Here is a 12,679-nt window from a genome sequence, read left to right on the forward strand (position 1 = left end):
AATACTCCAGCTGTGGCCTGACCAGCGTCACGTAGAGGGGGAGGATCACCTCCTTGGCTCTACTCGAGATGCACCTGTGGATGCACGACAAGGTCCGGTTAGCCCTGCCAACCATGACCTCGCATTGTCGGCCCATGTTCATCTTGGAGTCAATAATGACACAGTGAGAATCTGCACTACCTTGCCATGCACACCTCCCACAGGTTGACTAATAATTTGGAACACATTTTTCCCTCCCCTCTGTTGTATGATTTTAACCCCTTTAAAGCCAGTGACTGAGTTGATCTACTCCATGGCCAGAGTTCAGGTGATTAGAGTTCAGAAGTGAATTTGTCTCTTGTTGTTACAGTAAAATGTGCAGTGGTGAAGTTTGTTCTACTGCTAAAACACATTCTGCTTCCAGAAGCATGAAATATTACCGCTATACTCATAGCTTATCCTCTTAAAAAAGTGGTCCTAGAGTGCCCTATTAAATGTATCATATATCAAGCAGAAGAACTAAACCTGCTTTTTATCTCATACCTCTTTCCTATTCTTTGGCATTGCTCACAGGTATGGCAGTAATTAACCACATCCTGAACTGTACCTGGCCAATACAAATTTGGCAATGTCCTGCTAGTAGTTTTTCTTCCTCTTAGATGCCCTGTAAATTAGGATGCTTATATGCCAATGACAGCAATTGCTTCCTGCGTTCGCAAGGAAACCACAGTCTGGTGGTAAACCTCATTCCCTTTTACTTTTCCTCACCATTTGCATTGCTGCCTGCAAATTATTCCAGGAAAGTAGGGCTGGAAGGGGCCTCACAAGGCTATCTAGTCCAGCCCTCTGTTCAAAGCAGGAACATCCTTGATTAGACCTTCCCAGCCCAGTGTCTGCACACCCTGCTCTTGAGAACTTTCAAGGATGGAGACTACAATTACTCTGGGTAGCCTCTTCCGGCCTCGACCATCCTAGTCAGAAAGTTCTTCCTGATTTCCACCCTCGATTTCCACGGCTGCACCTTGAGGCTGCTGTTCCTAGTGCTGTCCCCTACAACCACAGAAAAAAAGCCCATCTGCATCCTTTCTGTAATCACCCTTCACGTATTTGAACACTGTTATCAAATCCCCGCTCGGTCTCTGCTTCTCCAAACTAAAAAACCCTTGTTCTTTCAGACTTTCCTGATAAGTCTTGCTTCCCCGGCCCCTAATCACTTCTGTTGTTCTGTGCTGGGCTCTTTCCAAGCAGTCCACATACTTCTTGAAGTCTGGGCCCAAAACTGGACATGGTGGTCCAGGTTGAGGCCTCCCCAGTGCTGAATGAAGTGGAAGAATCACTGCCTTGGATGGCAAGTGCCACTCCTGTTGACGCAACCTGGGGTGAGTTTGTTGGCTTTTTCGTATCAAGAGCGCACTGTTGGCTTTTATTCAGTTTGCCGTCCACCGTAATCCCTGGGTCCTTCTCGGCAGTACTGCAGCCTAGCCAGGCATTTCTTAATCTATATTTGTGCACACAGGTATTTATTTTGGCATTTTTTATTTGAATACTCTTCTCTTATCATCTAGTTTTGCTTCTGTTCTTTATATTTTGGTCAGGGTTGAGTTTGTTACTGTATTGTAATCTTCTGTTTTTCAGGGATGCTGCTTGACAGCATTGTTTCATAAAGGTCATTTTACTTCTAACAAAAGTTTTAAAGCTCTTTGTGGCTTTCTGGCTTTGAATGTTTTAAGTTATATTCCTTCTGCTTATGGTCAGAATCCTCTCACAGAAACTATGAAACTTTTACAGGGCTTGGGATCAAACCCAATAGAAGACTCTTTACAGCTGTCTGTCTGGGAGATAAAGATGACACGCAAAGGGTCACAGACTTTAATCTTTTTGACTCATGCAGTTGATGATGGTTCAGGATCCACTTCACTCCTGTTTATTTTTATCAGTTTCCCAGTTACCAGTAAATTTCCATTGAAAATAAGTAATAGTGGCTGGTTGGTTGCTACTTCTGTTGTTGCTGAGTTCAGGGCAGCTGATCTCAAGAGGTGCCTAGTTTAGCGTGACAAAGCTTTTGTCCCAGCCTTTCTAGCTCTCTGTGAAATACAACTCTAGATACAGATATAATCTGTACAGGCCCTATGCTTGCTCACCTGTGCAGTGTTTACAAGAGTGCAACATGTGGCTGTTCTTGCAAGTTCACCAATTATGCATTTTTATTGCTCCTTCTCCTTTCCTCCTTAACCATATGCTGTATGTCTAGTCTCTAGTGGCTCTATTTAGAGTCCTTGGATACCTAGCTAGAAGCCAGACTCTTAGTGCTCCCTCAACAGTTGTCTGCATTATTCTAAGACAGTGGTGCTCAGCCTTCAGCCTGTGGGCCCATGTCATCCACCTACAGTGCTCCCCATAGGTCTGGAAACTTTGGGCGGGGGAGCAGTGGCAGTATTAATTGCCACAGCTCCCTGATCATCAAATTCCATGACCTGTGGAGAGCTCCGCAGGCTGGATGACACGGCCCTACGTGCTGGATCATGCTGGCATGCAGGTCACACCACAGCCACATCTGGCCCCTGGGGGCTGTCAGCCTGTGGGATCAAGCCATAGCTGCATCTGGCCAATGGAACCAGGCCACAGCTGCATCTAGCATGCAGGGTTGCGCTGGTATTTGGATTACACCCATAGACGAACCCCACATTGGATCTGACCCATTGACCGACCCAAGTTTTGGGATCGAGCCTGCAGACCTGTCTTACATTACTCATGGGGCTGAAACTTGCTCTTCTCTTCTGTTTATCAGAGAACGATCAGGATGTTGGCATTTTGGGGCTTGACACAAGAGAATAGCAAGTAAGGTTGTCAGAAGCTAGAAGCTGAGATCCAGACCGGCATTGCGAGTTGGGGACTGTGAACCCGGACTAGGAGCTAACAATCCAGGAGGGAGGGGTCTGGGTAGGAATTGGGAGTAAGGAGCTGATACTCAGAAAACAGGGATTCCCACTGGAACAAGGAGCCAGCAGATGAGAACCTGAAAGTTAGGAGGTAGAAGGCTGTAGGCAGGAAATGGGAGCCAGAAGCCCAAGGCTAGACAGATGCATCTGTCCTGCTGAGTAGCCGGTTGGGCATGAAGGGAGCTACTGCTTACGAGCAGGCCATCGCGCCCATGCAGGTGACTGGCTGGCTGCAGTAAGTAGTTAGCCTGCTTGCTGCCCTGGCTCCTGATGCTGCTGGTAACAAAACTCGATTGAAAATAGATTTCAGGTTAATTAGGCCAGGTAATTCTCATGTGAAGAGCAGATTCAAAAAAACAAATGCACCTAAACTTGAAAAATGATTTCTAGTGCTGAAGCACTTATGTGGAAAGCCCAAAGGCTCCTGCCCTTGAGCGTTCTGACAACCATCACTTTTCATTTGATTGAGTCAGTAGCTTTTATAGGATGCATTCAGTTAGAAAAGATTTCGCACAGACCTGCCTTATTCATTCCACTTCCAGCGGTGAATTTTAAACACTGTTTTTAATGTATATTGAATCAAGTGAAAGAGCCCTGCCTTGCTCAGTATGTGGTTTATAAGTGCATCAGGCAATGCATACAGACTCCATCGATCTAAGGTGCATGCTTCATAAGGTGCGAGTGTGAGAGGGTTTTGCCCAATTATTTAGTAATGCAAGGAGGGCTAGGCATTACTGGCTTGTGGAAGTTTCTCTATTAAAGAGCAACTTGCAGTACAAGAGGCTGAAGTCATCAGTCAGGGTTTTCGGTGTAAGACTCAACATTCAAGCTAGCATAAAATAATGGAAGGGATGAAGCAATTGCATCCCTTGAAAAGAGTGAAAAGGAAGAAGAAAAGAAGATGAAAGCATTGCAAAATGGATCTGTAGGAAGATCTTTTAAATTGCACAGCTTCCTGTAAAACCATTTACAGATCCATTGTGTGTATTTTCTGAAAGATGGACACTGACAGAAGACTTACATTGTTCCAGCATGCTGACTAAGTCAGGTAGTCACCCACAGTTAAACTATTTAACTTGTATAATAATTTTATAGCTTGCCCCATGATCCCCGGGAAATGAACTACTTTTTACCTGTCTTTATGAGTTTCACTGAAATATTGCAACTCCAGAAAATACTCAAAGCAAACAGGAAGCCTTGCTCTTTATTAAAAAAAATGCAGGAAGCAGGGTGGATTAAAAATGCAAACACTTAAATTCAAAAGCAAAGTGAGCATTATCTTTAACACTCCACAAAGAGTGCAGCAGCTGGCTCAGCTAAGCAAGAGGACTTAACCACTTAAGAAGCCTTAGGATTTAGAACAATTCATTGATTTATTGTATAAAACAGGCGGTCAAACAACTCCCTGATAGTGCAGTGCAGTGAAACTGGAAACCTGATGCATTAAATACAAATGGAAGCAGTACAGGCTACCAAAAATCTGTGAACGCTAACTTTCTTTCTTTGCAGCCTGCCCCTCCATCTTCCCCCCTTCCTCTCCCAAATCCTAAGTCTGTTTCTTAGAATTTGCAGCTATGGATCACCCAGTTTCTGAAGTGAGTTATTCAAGACAGTCTGTTATATATTGAGAGCCAGTTCTAAACCTAAGTTGTAGGGATTTCTTTGGTGCATGTGTTTAGAGAGAGGTTATGTTTTGAGTAAAAAGCATTTGTTCTATTCTGAAGTAATCCTACTCTTCAAATTATTTGTTTTTGTTCCGATTTGTAGCATTATGTGGCATGACTTTGATCATTGGTGTGCACAAGATCAGTTGCCAAATGTACAGATTTCTCGTTTTCCTCTTTGTTGAAGATGTATTGTATAATCCAAAAATACTTTGGACTGTGGTTTGCAGGAGAACTTTGCAATGTAGTTTTCTGTCTATGGCACTGGTCAGATGGATGCTGGCACACTGCACCATTCTGATGTTCACATCTTAAGAAAAAAACTGGAGAGGAGCCAGAAAAATTATTTAAGAAATGGAGAAAATGCCTGACAATGAGACACCTTCCCCGCCCCCTTGTGCCACCATAACAGATTTATGGTGGCACAAAACTCAGAGCAAATAGACATCTGGGCTCCTTGTTAGGGCACAAATGTGCAGAATCATGGCCGTGACAATTTGCAGTAATAGTTTGTGCTGCCTTCTCATGGCAGCCGCTTCTTCTGTTCGCTTATGGGTTCCCCGCTTACAGATGTGGGGCATGGCAGCGTGAAACGTGCACCAGGAGCCCCCTGCAAGGGATTCCCAGGGCATGTGTATCATGCTGCTGCATCCCAACCTGGGGCACGCCTCTACAAGCAGGAAAGCCCCTATGGGCATGGGGAGAGGCTCATCCTGGGTCAGGGCATGATGCCTAAGGCTGTTGTCCGACAGTATCAAGCCCCTGAAGTCCCAGGTGATGTGTGTAGATGCCAGTGAAGCAGATTGGCTGTGCTGGGACAAAGCCTGACACAGGTAATCCCACTCTGAAGACAGCATCTGTTTATAGCCTTAGTGAGAGCTTGACCAGTTTAACTTGCCAAAAAGAAGACAGATGGGGGACTGGATGGCAGGGCCGTCTGTGAGGAGCAAGTAACCAGGGAGTCTGACAACCCGTCTTTGAAAATATTCTGTGTGGGTGTAGGTGCACCTTGGGACAGGAACACACAGCCTACTGTTCCATTGTTGTACTAAAGGGCTCTGGAAAGAGGCTGTAACGGAAAGAGGGGTACCAAGAACCAAAGGTTGGTGACCAGCTGAAGTGAGACGCACTATAACGGGAAACGAGGCACCGAGTGCAGTTAACCACAGGGGGAATGGGGCTTCTCCATCCTTCCATCTTAAAATCTAGACTTAGATGCCTTTCTGGAAAATGTAAGTAATTGGGCTCAGTGCTAGAGTCCCAGGAGTAGTTCTGTGGCTAAAGATATGCAGGAAGCCATGTCACATAATCTGATATTCCCTTCTGACTTTACATCTTATGAATTTATGAGGTCAGGGAAGTTGAATGATACGTAGGAGGCCCTGTGACAAAAAGCCTGGAGAAGTTAATTGAAATTGGTGGGTGGGAAAGTATGGGGTGTTGGCAGTGCACAGGGGAACAAAAACCATGTGAAACAAGTCAGGAGGATCAAATTTATAGACAGGTTTAAAGGAAATGGCCTGTTTTTAAATCTGATCCCATAGCAGATGAAGGGATCCGAGAGGGGAGAGATGCAATCAAGTCAATAGACAAGAGGAAAGGATTTTGAATGTTTTTACCCCCAAATCTGACTTACCTGAAGTGTCTGGGCTATGCTCCATGTGTGTCCACTTTAGATACCCTGCCCATGGGACCTTGAAACAAAATAAAATTAGTAAGATTAAAAACGGCATAACTAAGTATTTTAAGAGCTTTGCTCTTAATCTGCATGGTGCAGTGCCCAGTAAAACTTTGCAAATACTGTAAACTGACCACACATTGTTTTTGTTGAAATGTTCTGTGGGACCTTTCCTCAAGTCAAAGGATAATATTCAAGGACCAATAATGCCTTTTGTTTTTCAGATGAACAACGTGCACTCCTAAATGAAGTCCAGTTTCCTTCAGTGAAAACTTTCTAGGTTCAGATATTACATTTATGCTTGACTGTATCTTTCAAATGTGCTGCCCTGGGGGCGAATGGCAGAAATAAGGTTGCAGTCCCATTTTGATGCTGTCCCCATGATATTCATCATCTGCCTTTCCCAGGGAGACAATGAGGGAGTTGGGTATGTTTTGAGGACTCGTTCTGTCAAAATGTATATCTTTTTGGCCAAAGTAAATGGTAGGGTAACAGGCACATTTAGAGGGCTCCCTATGCCTGTCAGAAATATGCCAGCTTCAGGCTGGGTCTGCAGCTCATTTTGATGGGTTCTCCTTACTACCAAGCTACCTTCTGTAGGCTTCTTTGCACCCTCCTTTGCATGCCATATCATGCAGTGTGTGTTCAGGTAAAAATTGAACATTGTGAACAGAAAGAGACTGAATGAGAGAGGGTTTTGGGTGGGTTATTCTGCCCCGTGTCCATTTTCATGTGTCATGGCAGAATCCAAGGATTGATTCAGTATTTTTGGGAAAATGAAATGCTTGCTAATATTGAGGGCAAATGGTCAGAATGAGCTGAGATACACTGGTTCCTTACCAGTGGGCATCTGCACTTACCGTTTATCTACTCATTAGTTGTGTTCAGGAAAATGTTCATATATTCATTGATTATTATTATTCTTTTATGGGCACTGTCCTTAAGTGTGATGTGTTGCAATTAAGCTTGTGATCTAGTAGAGTATTTAAACACATACCTAAAAAAGCTGTCCCGGAAGGGTACAAAAATGGGAACTAAAATAATGGGATTCTTTTTCAAACACAAAACTGGAAGCATACATAACTGATTGCAGGGCTACAACCAAAGAAGTTTCTCAGAGTGTGCAGTATAGATCTGTCTAAAGTCCTAACTTACTAGCACTTGTTTTCAAAGTATCCATGTATAGAATACACAATGCCTTTTAGAAAAATAACAGATGAAAGATGTGAATAACCCTGATTTTAATTTAGAATGCCAAATGCTTAGAATTCCACTAAAGAAAAAGAAAATAATTCCTCTTTTCCTGAGAGAATACATTGTTTCCAATCCTTTAAAAAAAACGGTGTCTTCATACTCTGTGATTTGCTACTGCTGGGGGGGCGGGGTGAAAAATCATATAACTGGAATAAAAATCCTGTTTCCAGACATTTGTTAAAAGCAAAAAAATTTTTGTTCTAATCCTGTTTTTTTTTTAAATCAGAAACATCTTGTAAGAAATTACTTTATTGTAATTAATTTCAGCTAAAGCGATAGTAAAGTTCCGTAGTACCAGTGTATTTTTGCATTACTGACGTTTGCCAGCTTGGAAATGAAACTTTGCACTGGATTGAATTAGGCCTTGATCCATGTGGGCAGCTGTATGTCTGTGTGGAGCCCTAGAGTCTGTGAAGCTCCCTGGAGATGCAGCAAGCCACTTGAATGAGTCACAATGTAGGGTCAGGGCCCTGAGTAAAAATAATGAGAGTTTTATGAATATTCAAAGTGCAAAGAGGAAAAACAGTTTTTTCGGAGGGGAGAAATATTTGCAGCCTTGCTATGTTCTGTTCAGTGTTCTTCCTGGCACCCCTTGAGTTACATCACTGCCAACTGGTGTTTGTTCTTATCGTTTCTTTTTAGTCAAACGTAACATGTTTAAATTGTGTTGGTCTCACTCCTCCTATTGACAACGTGCAGGCTGACTGCTGCCCACAGGCAGTTCCTCTGACTTGACTATGGCTTTGCCTAAGGGAAGGAATCCACTTGTGCACTGTCCATTGCAAGACTAGACCCTTGAGCACCAAAGCCAGTCTCGTGATTTTGTAAGAAAGGAGACTGTAAGTTCTTTATTAAGTACACAAGTAGGAATATTGGGTGAGAGTTGTCCAGATTACACTATGCAGCTCTCTGATTCAGAGAATGCAAGAGTAAGGATCCAAAGTTGAACAGTCCATAGTGTCACAGTCCTTCATTCACACTGTCTCCAGCTGGCTTTTTAGTTCTGATTCAAAAGTATTACCTAGGTACATAAAACCAACTTGAAAAAGCTATAGGATGTTTATAATCTATAAACCTCCATTTTCTGCTACCTCAGAATCATTTGCTTTTTGCTGTGTGTCTTTGCAGGGTTATGTAGCAAAGGTTCAGTAATGTTAACTAGAAATGTAAATATCATAATGCTTTTCAAGGCATTTTCTTCCAGGGTTTTAGCAAGCCTAGATTTGTAGGCACACCTTTGTTTTAAGAAGGAGCTGCTGAAATAGTGTGTCTTGCATTTATATAGAGCTTTTTCAGTGTTGGTTTAATTTTTAAACTGAACAAGTATATAATACATTATGTTAAACTATCAAATAATATTAATAGCAGAGTAACATTTCACATATTTCTTTTAATGGACAGAGATGATGTTATCTTCATGTTACTGTCATAATACAACAGGTCCCTCACAAAGTACATAGAAATAGTTCTAAGAATCTGTACTCAGCTTCAAAGTTAAGGCTAAAACTGTGTTTTATGTCAACATTAACAAATTCTCAAACACTTGTTTTTGGGGTTTTTTTTAATATTTGTGCTATGGGTTTCTGTACTCTGTGGCAGTCTCTACAGCTAATATTTGCTGTTTATCTTTGCACAGTCTCATCTGTTTAAACATTTTAATAAGTCTGCTTCATCTCTTCTCTGTAGCTTCTGAATCGCAAAGACAAGGCCACCTTTGAGAAGTTGGACTACTTACTGTCTAAGGAAGATAATTATAAGAGGACACGGGAATACATCAGAAGCTTAAAGATGGTCCCTACTATTCCCTATTTAGGTAAGTGTGAAAACTGGCTCACGGTGTACATAGAAATATATTTATTTTCAAAGAAGTATTTGCTGTTCCTGACTGGCAAGTGGCACTGTGTGTACCTGAAGCAAACCACATATTGAACATGTGGTTCATTTAGTTTGATGTTCAGGAAAATTAAATCTAGGGGAGTATTTTAGGCAGTAATACTGTCTAAAATGACTGTGTACTTGGAGAACTGCTGTCTTCTCGTTAAAGCTGAAAACATAATTACATCACTATTTACTGTGGATTGGAGCTCTTTATAATTTTCAAGAGGATTGAGTTTCAGGAATGGTTTAAATTAAAGTGGGTTGATTAGAGAGACACTGAATACCTTTTTGTCCTTTTACTTGCTGGAGCAGGTATTTTAGAATATTTTTTCCAATTTTATGCCCCAAATTTCTGCTGAATAGTTAGACCACTTTTCAATGAGTAAAGTGGAGATTAAACACAATCTCAAGGGAATTTTTTTCCCTGCAGGGCTCCCCTTTGTCATAACTATTTGTCATAGCTATTTTCCTAGAACTTTGTACACGCTTTAATCTACCTTCCCTAGGTGTACCTGAATTATACTGGTTCCTCAGGTGCTGCAGGCTCTAGATTCCTGCTTGGGAAGACAATGCATATACTGGAGAGCTTTTCTTAAAGGTGGATTTTTTGTTAAATACAATCTAAAAGTATTTAACCATGTTATTTGCCAGAAGTGCTAAGAGTGGCATACTGTTTCTTGGTTGGGTATTTATTTTCTAATGGCTAAATTATCTTCAGAGACAAAAACAAACACGTTCCTCATGCAAAGGATTTTACAATGTAAACAAAGATGTGGCAGCATAAAGGTGTGAATGGAAACCAGAAAGAGTAAGAAAGAGGGGTCCATAAATTATTGGTGCAGGTACAGACCTTCACCTGAAAGTTTAGCGTAGGTTTTGTTAGGTGGTTGTCTTTTGTATTGTATCTTTCTGCTTTAAGAATTAGCATTCAGGAGGAAATCTTGACATGGCTGAATTTAGCTGGGAGTTCTGCCTTTGACATAAATGGGGCTAGAGTTTCACTGAATTTAAGAATATTTGTTATAGATTCCATGCCTTTATATAAGTAAATGCTTAGTGGCAGTAGAAAATTTGCTTACAGAAGCATAAAGTAACATATTCATCTGTTCTTCCACTGGGCCTGTGCTGAGTATTGAGTAGCATTGTCTGCATACCTGACTACAGACAGAAGTGACATCCTGCGTATGTGATGGTTGTAAAATTAAGCTGTCAAAAATAAGGACATGCCAAAGCCAAGGTGGCCAATGCAAATTTAGTACAATTCTCTGTGCATGCCTTCTGATTCAGTCTTTAATTACATAAGTGTATGCTATTTCTTCTGTAGAACCCTGTTCCATTCTTTGTGTAAAATAAGTAGCTTTCCATTAATGCATAACTATTGAATATTCCTTTATCCCCCTCATCAATCAGTGTGTAACCCTATGTCTTGTTTACTGCAAAATATGCAAACACTGCACAGTGAATATAGGGAGTTGTTTCTCGTTTTCATATAATTTAACTTCAGTGTGTGTTGAAATGAAGAGGTGGTATTAGTTCTGTTTTACAGATGAGGAACAAAGCTATTAAAGCCATATTGTCAAGGGGCTACCCATTTTGGGTGGCAAACTCGAGGCCACTTAATTGTTCAGAGTACTTAGTATTTCTACAATGCTTTCTGGTGCACAAGTCCAGTCATCTCCCATGTATTCAGCACTTCTGTAAACTAACTCTGGGTGTCCCAAGATGGGTCCCTAGGAATGAGGAACAGGTATTTGCTGGATGCCTGCCTGGAAGTCTGCTTTAACTATGGTCAGCATTGCTTAGGACTCCTCACGCAGAGACTGATATAGAACTTTGTTCTCTGAAGAACTATTCAAATTCCTTAAGTATGAGAGCATCCTTTCTGGTTTTCACCTTCCAGCTTCTGTACTACATGAAGCTGGCTCATGGAAGCAATAGCCTCATTCACTGCCCATCCCTGATTTTTGTGCAACTATTTGCTGGACTTAAAGGAATACTGTGATTTAGAAGTCCAAGGTTCAGTAACAGGCTCCTGAACAGTGTGTGCTCCTGAATCTGTTCCCCAGCATGCTGTGCCTTCCTCCGTTGCTCTCCCAAACTCTGCCTGGAGCCAGTTTTTTCTTGTTCCTTGCTCCTGATCTAGTCAGGCTTCATCTTCCTCCTCTGTGGAGGGTGGGCACCAGTTGGGGCAATATCTGAAAGTCCAGGAGAGCTGGTTTGCTAGTTCACAGGAAAGTGTGCATCAGCCCCACAAACAGGAGGAGCGGGAGTAGGGACTGTTCTGTCCCAGCAGCCGTGAGTTGGAACATGCTTTTTGCAAACCAGATGTTCACAGCATTTTGCTCTTTGGTTCTAACAGACTTTACTAGCATGTGTCAATGAGTCCCTGTGGCACTGGCTCTTTTTGGCCATTACTACCTACACAGGTATCTTACTAATAATGGGCAATTGTAGCTGCATAGGCCAGAAAGATAGAACCTACTGCCAGTGGACACTGGAAAGCACCTACCACCATAACTGTGGGATACCCAGCAAAAGGCTCCTAACATAGTCTGTTCTTGGTAATGATTCTTGAGGAACACCATTTTGGATTCCCAGAAAGTTGCTGATCCTGGCTGGTGCCACTTTTTACTCTGTGTAAACAAACCGAGGGATTTGCAGACTATGAGAATCCCATATAAAGTCATGGTTTATTCTTGCATATGCCTGTATATCTTTGAAATATGGAGGGAATCCCCTGCAAGATAGACAACACTGTGTATCTGCATAAGCCTCTAATCTGCTGAGTTTTACTGCGTGCAGCAGGTTTTTTCAGTATCTCGGTTTCATAGTTTCATAGTTTCTAGGGTCGGAAGGGACCTGAGCAGATCATCTAGTCCGCCCCCCTGCCATGGCAGGAAAGAGTACTGGGGTCAAACGACCCCAGTAAGGTGGTCATCCAACCTCCTCTTAAAAACCCCCAGGGTGGGAGCCTGCACCACCTCACCTGGAAGCTGGTTCCAGACCCTAGCCGCCCTGACCGTGAAGTAGCGCCTCCTGATGTCCAACTTAAACCTTCCCTCCGCCAGCTCGTGACCGTTGTTCCTGGTCACTCTTTGCGGCACTTGGGGGAACAGTGACTCCCCCAACGCCTGCTAATCCCCCCTAACCAGTTTATAACAGGCCACAAGATCCCCCCTCAGCCTTCTCTTTTGAAGGCTGAACAGGTTCAGGTCCCGCAACCTTTCCTCATAGGACCTACCCTGCTGTCCCTTGATCATACGAGTGGCCCTCCTCTGGACCCTCTC

The 12,679-nt window shown here is 42.6% G+C and overlaps 1 protein-coding gene across 2 annotated transcripts in view; it reads left to right on the forward strand.

Moving 5' to 3' along the window:
• RALGPS1 (Ral GEF with PH domain and SH3 binding motif 1) overlaps nucleotides 1-12,679 on the forward strand; it is a 286,042-nt gene that overhangs the window by 76,512 nt on the left and 196,851 nt on the right. For both annotated transcript variants that reach the window (XM_019510929.1, XM_019510930.1), the window contains one exon: nucleotides 9,201-9,327. In XM_019510929.1, coding sequence (XP_019366474.1) covers nucleotides 9,201-9,327 — 127 coding nt within the window. The remainder of the gene's footprint in view (nucleotides 1-9,200; nucleotides 9,328-12,679) is intronic.

This window comes from Gavialis gangeticus, unplaced genomic scaffold, assembly GCF_001723915.1.
Source record: "Gavialis gangeticus isolate Ggan-Ray unplaced genomic scaffold, GavGan_comp1, whole genome shotgun sequence".
NCBI lineage: Eukaryota > Metazoa > Chordata > Crocodylia > Gavialidae > Gavialis > Gavialis gangeticus.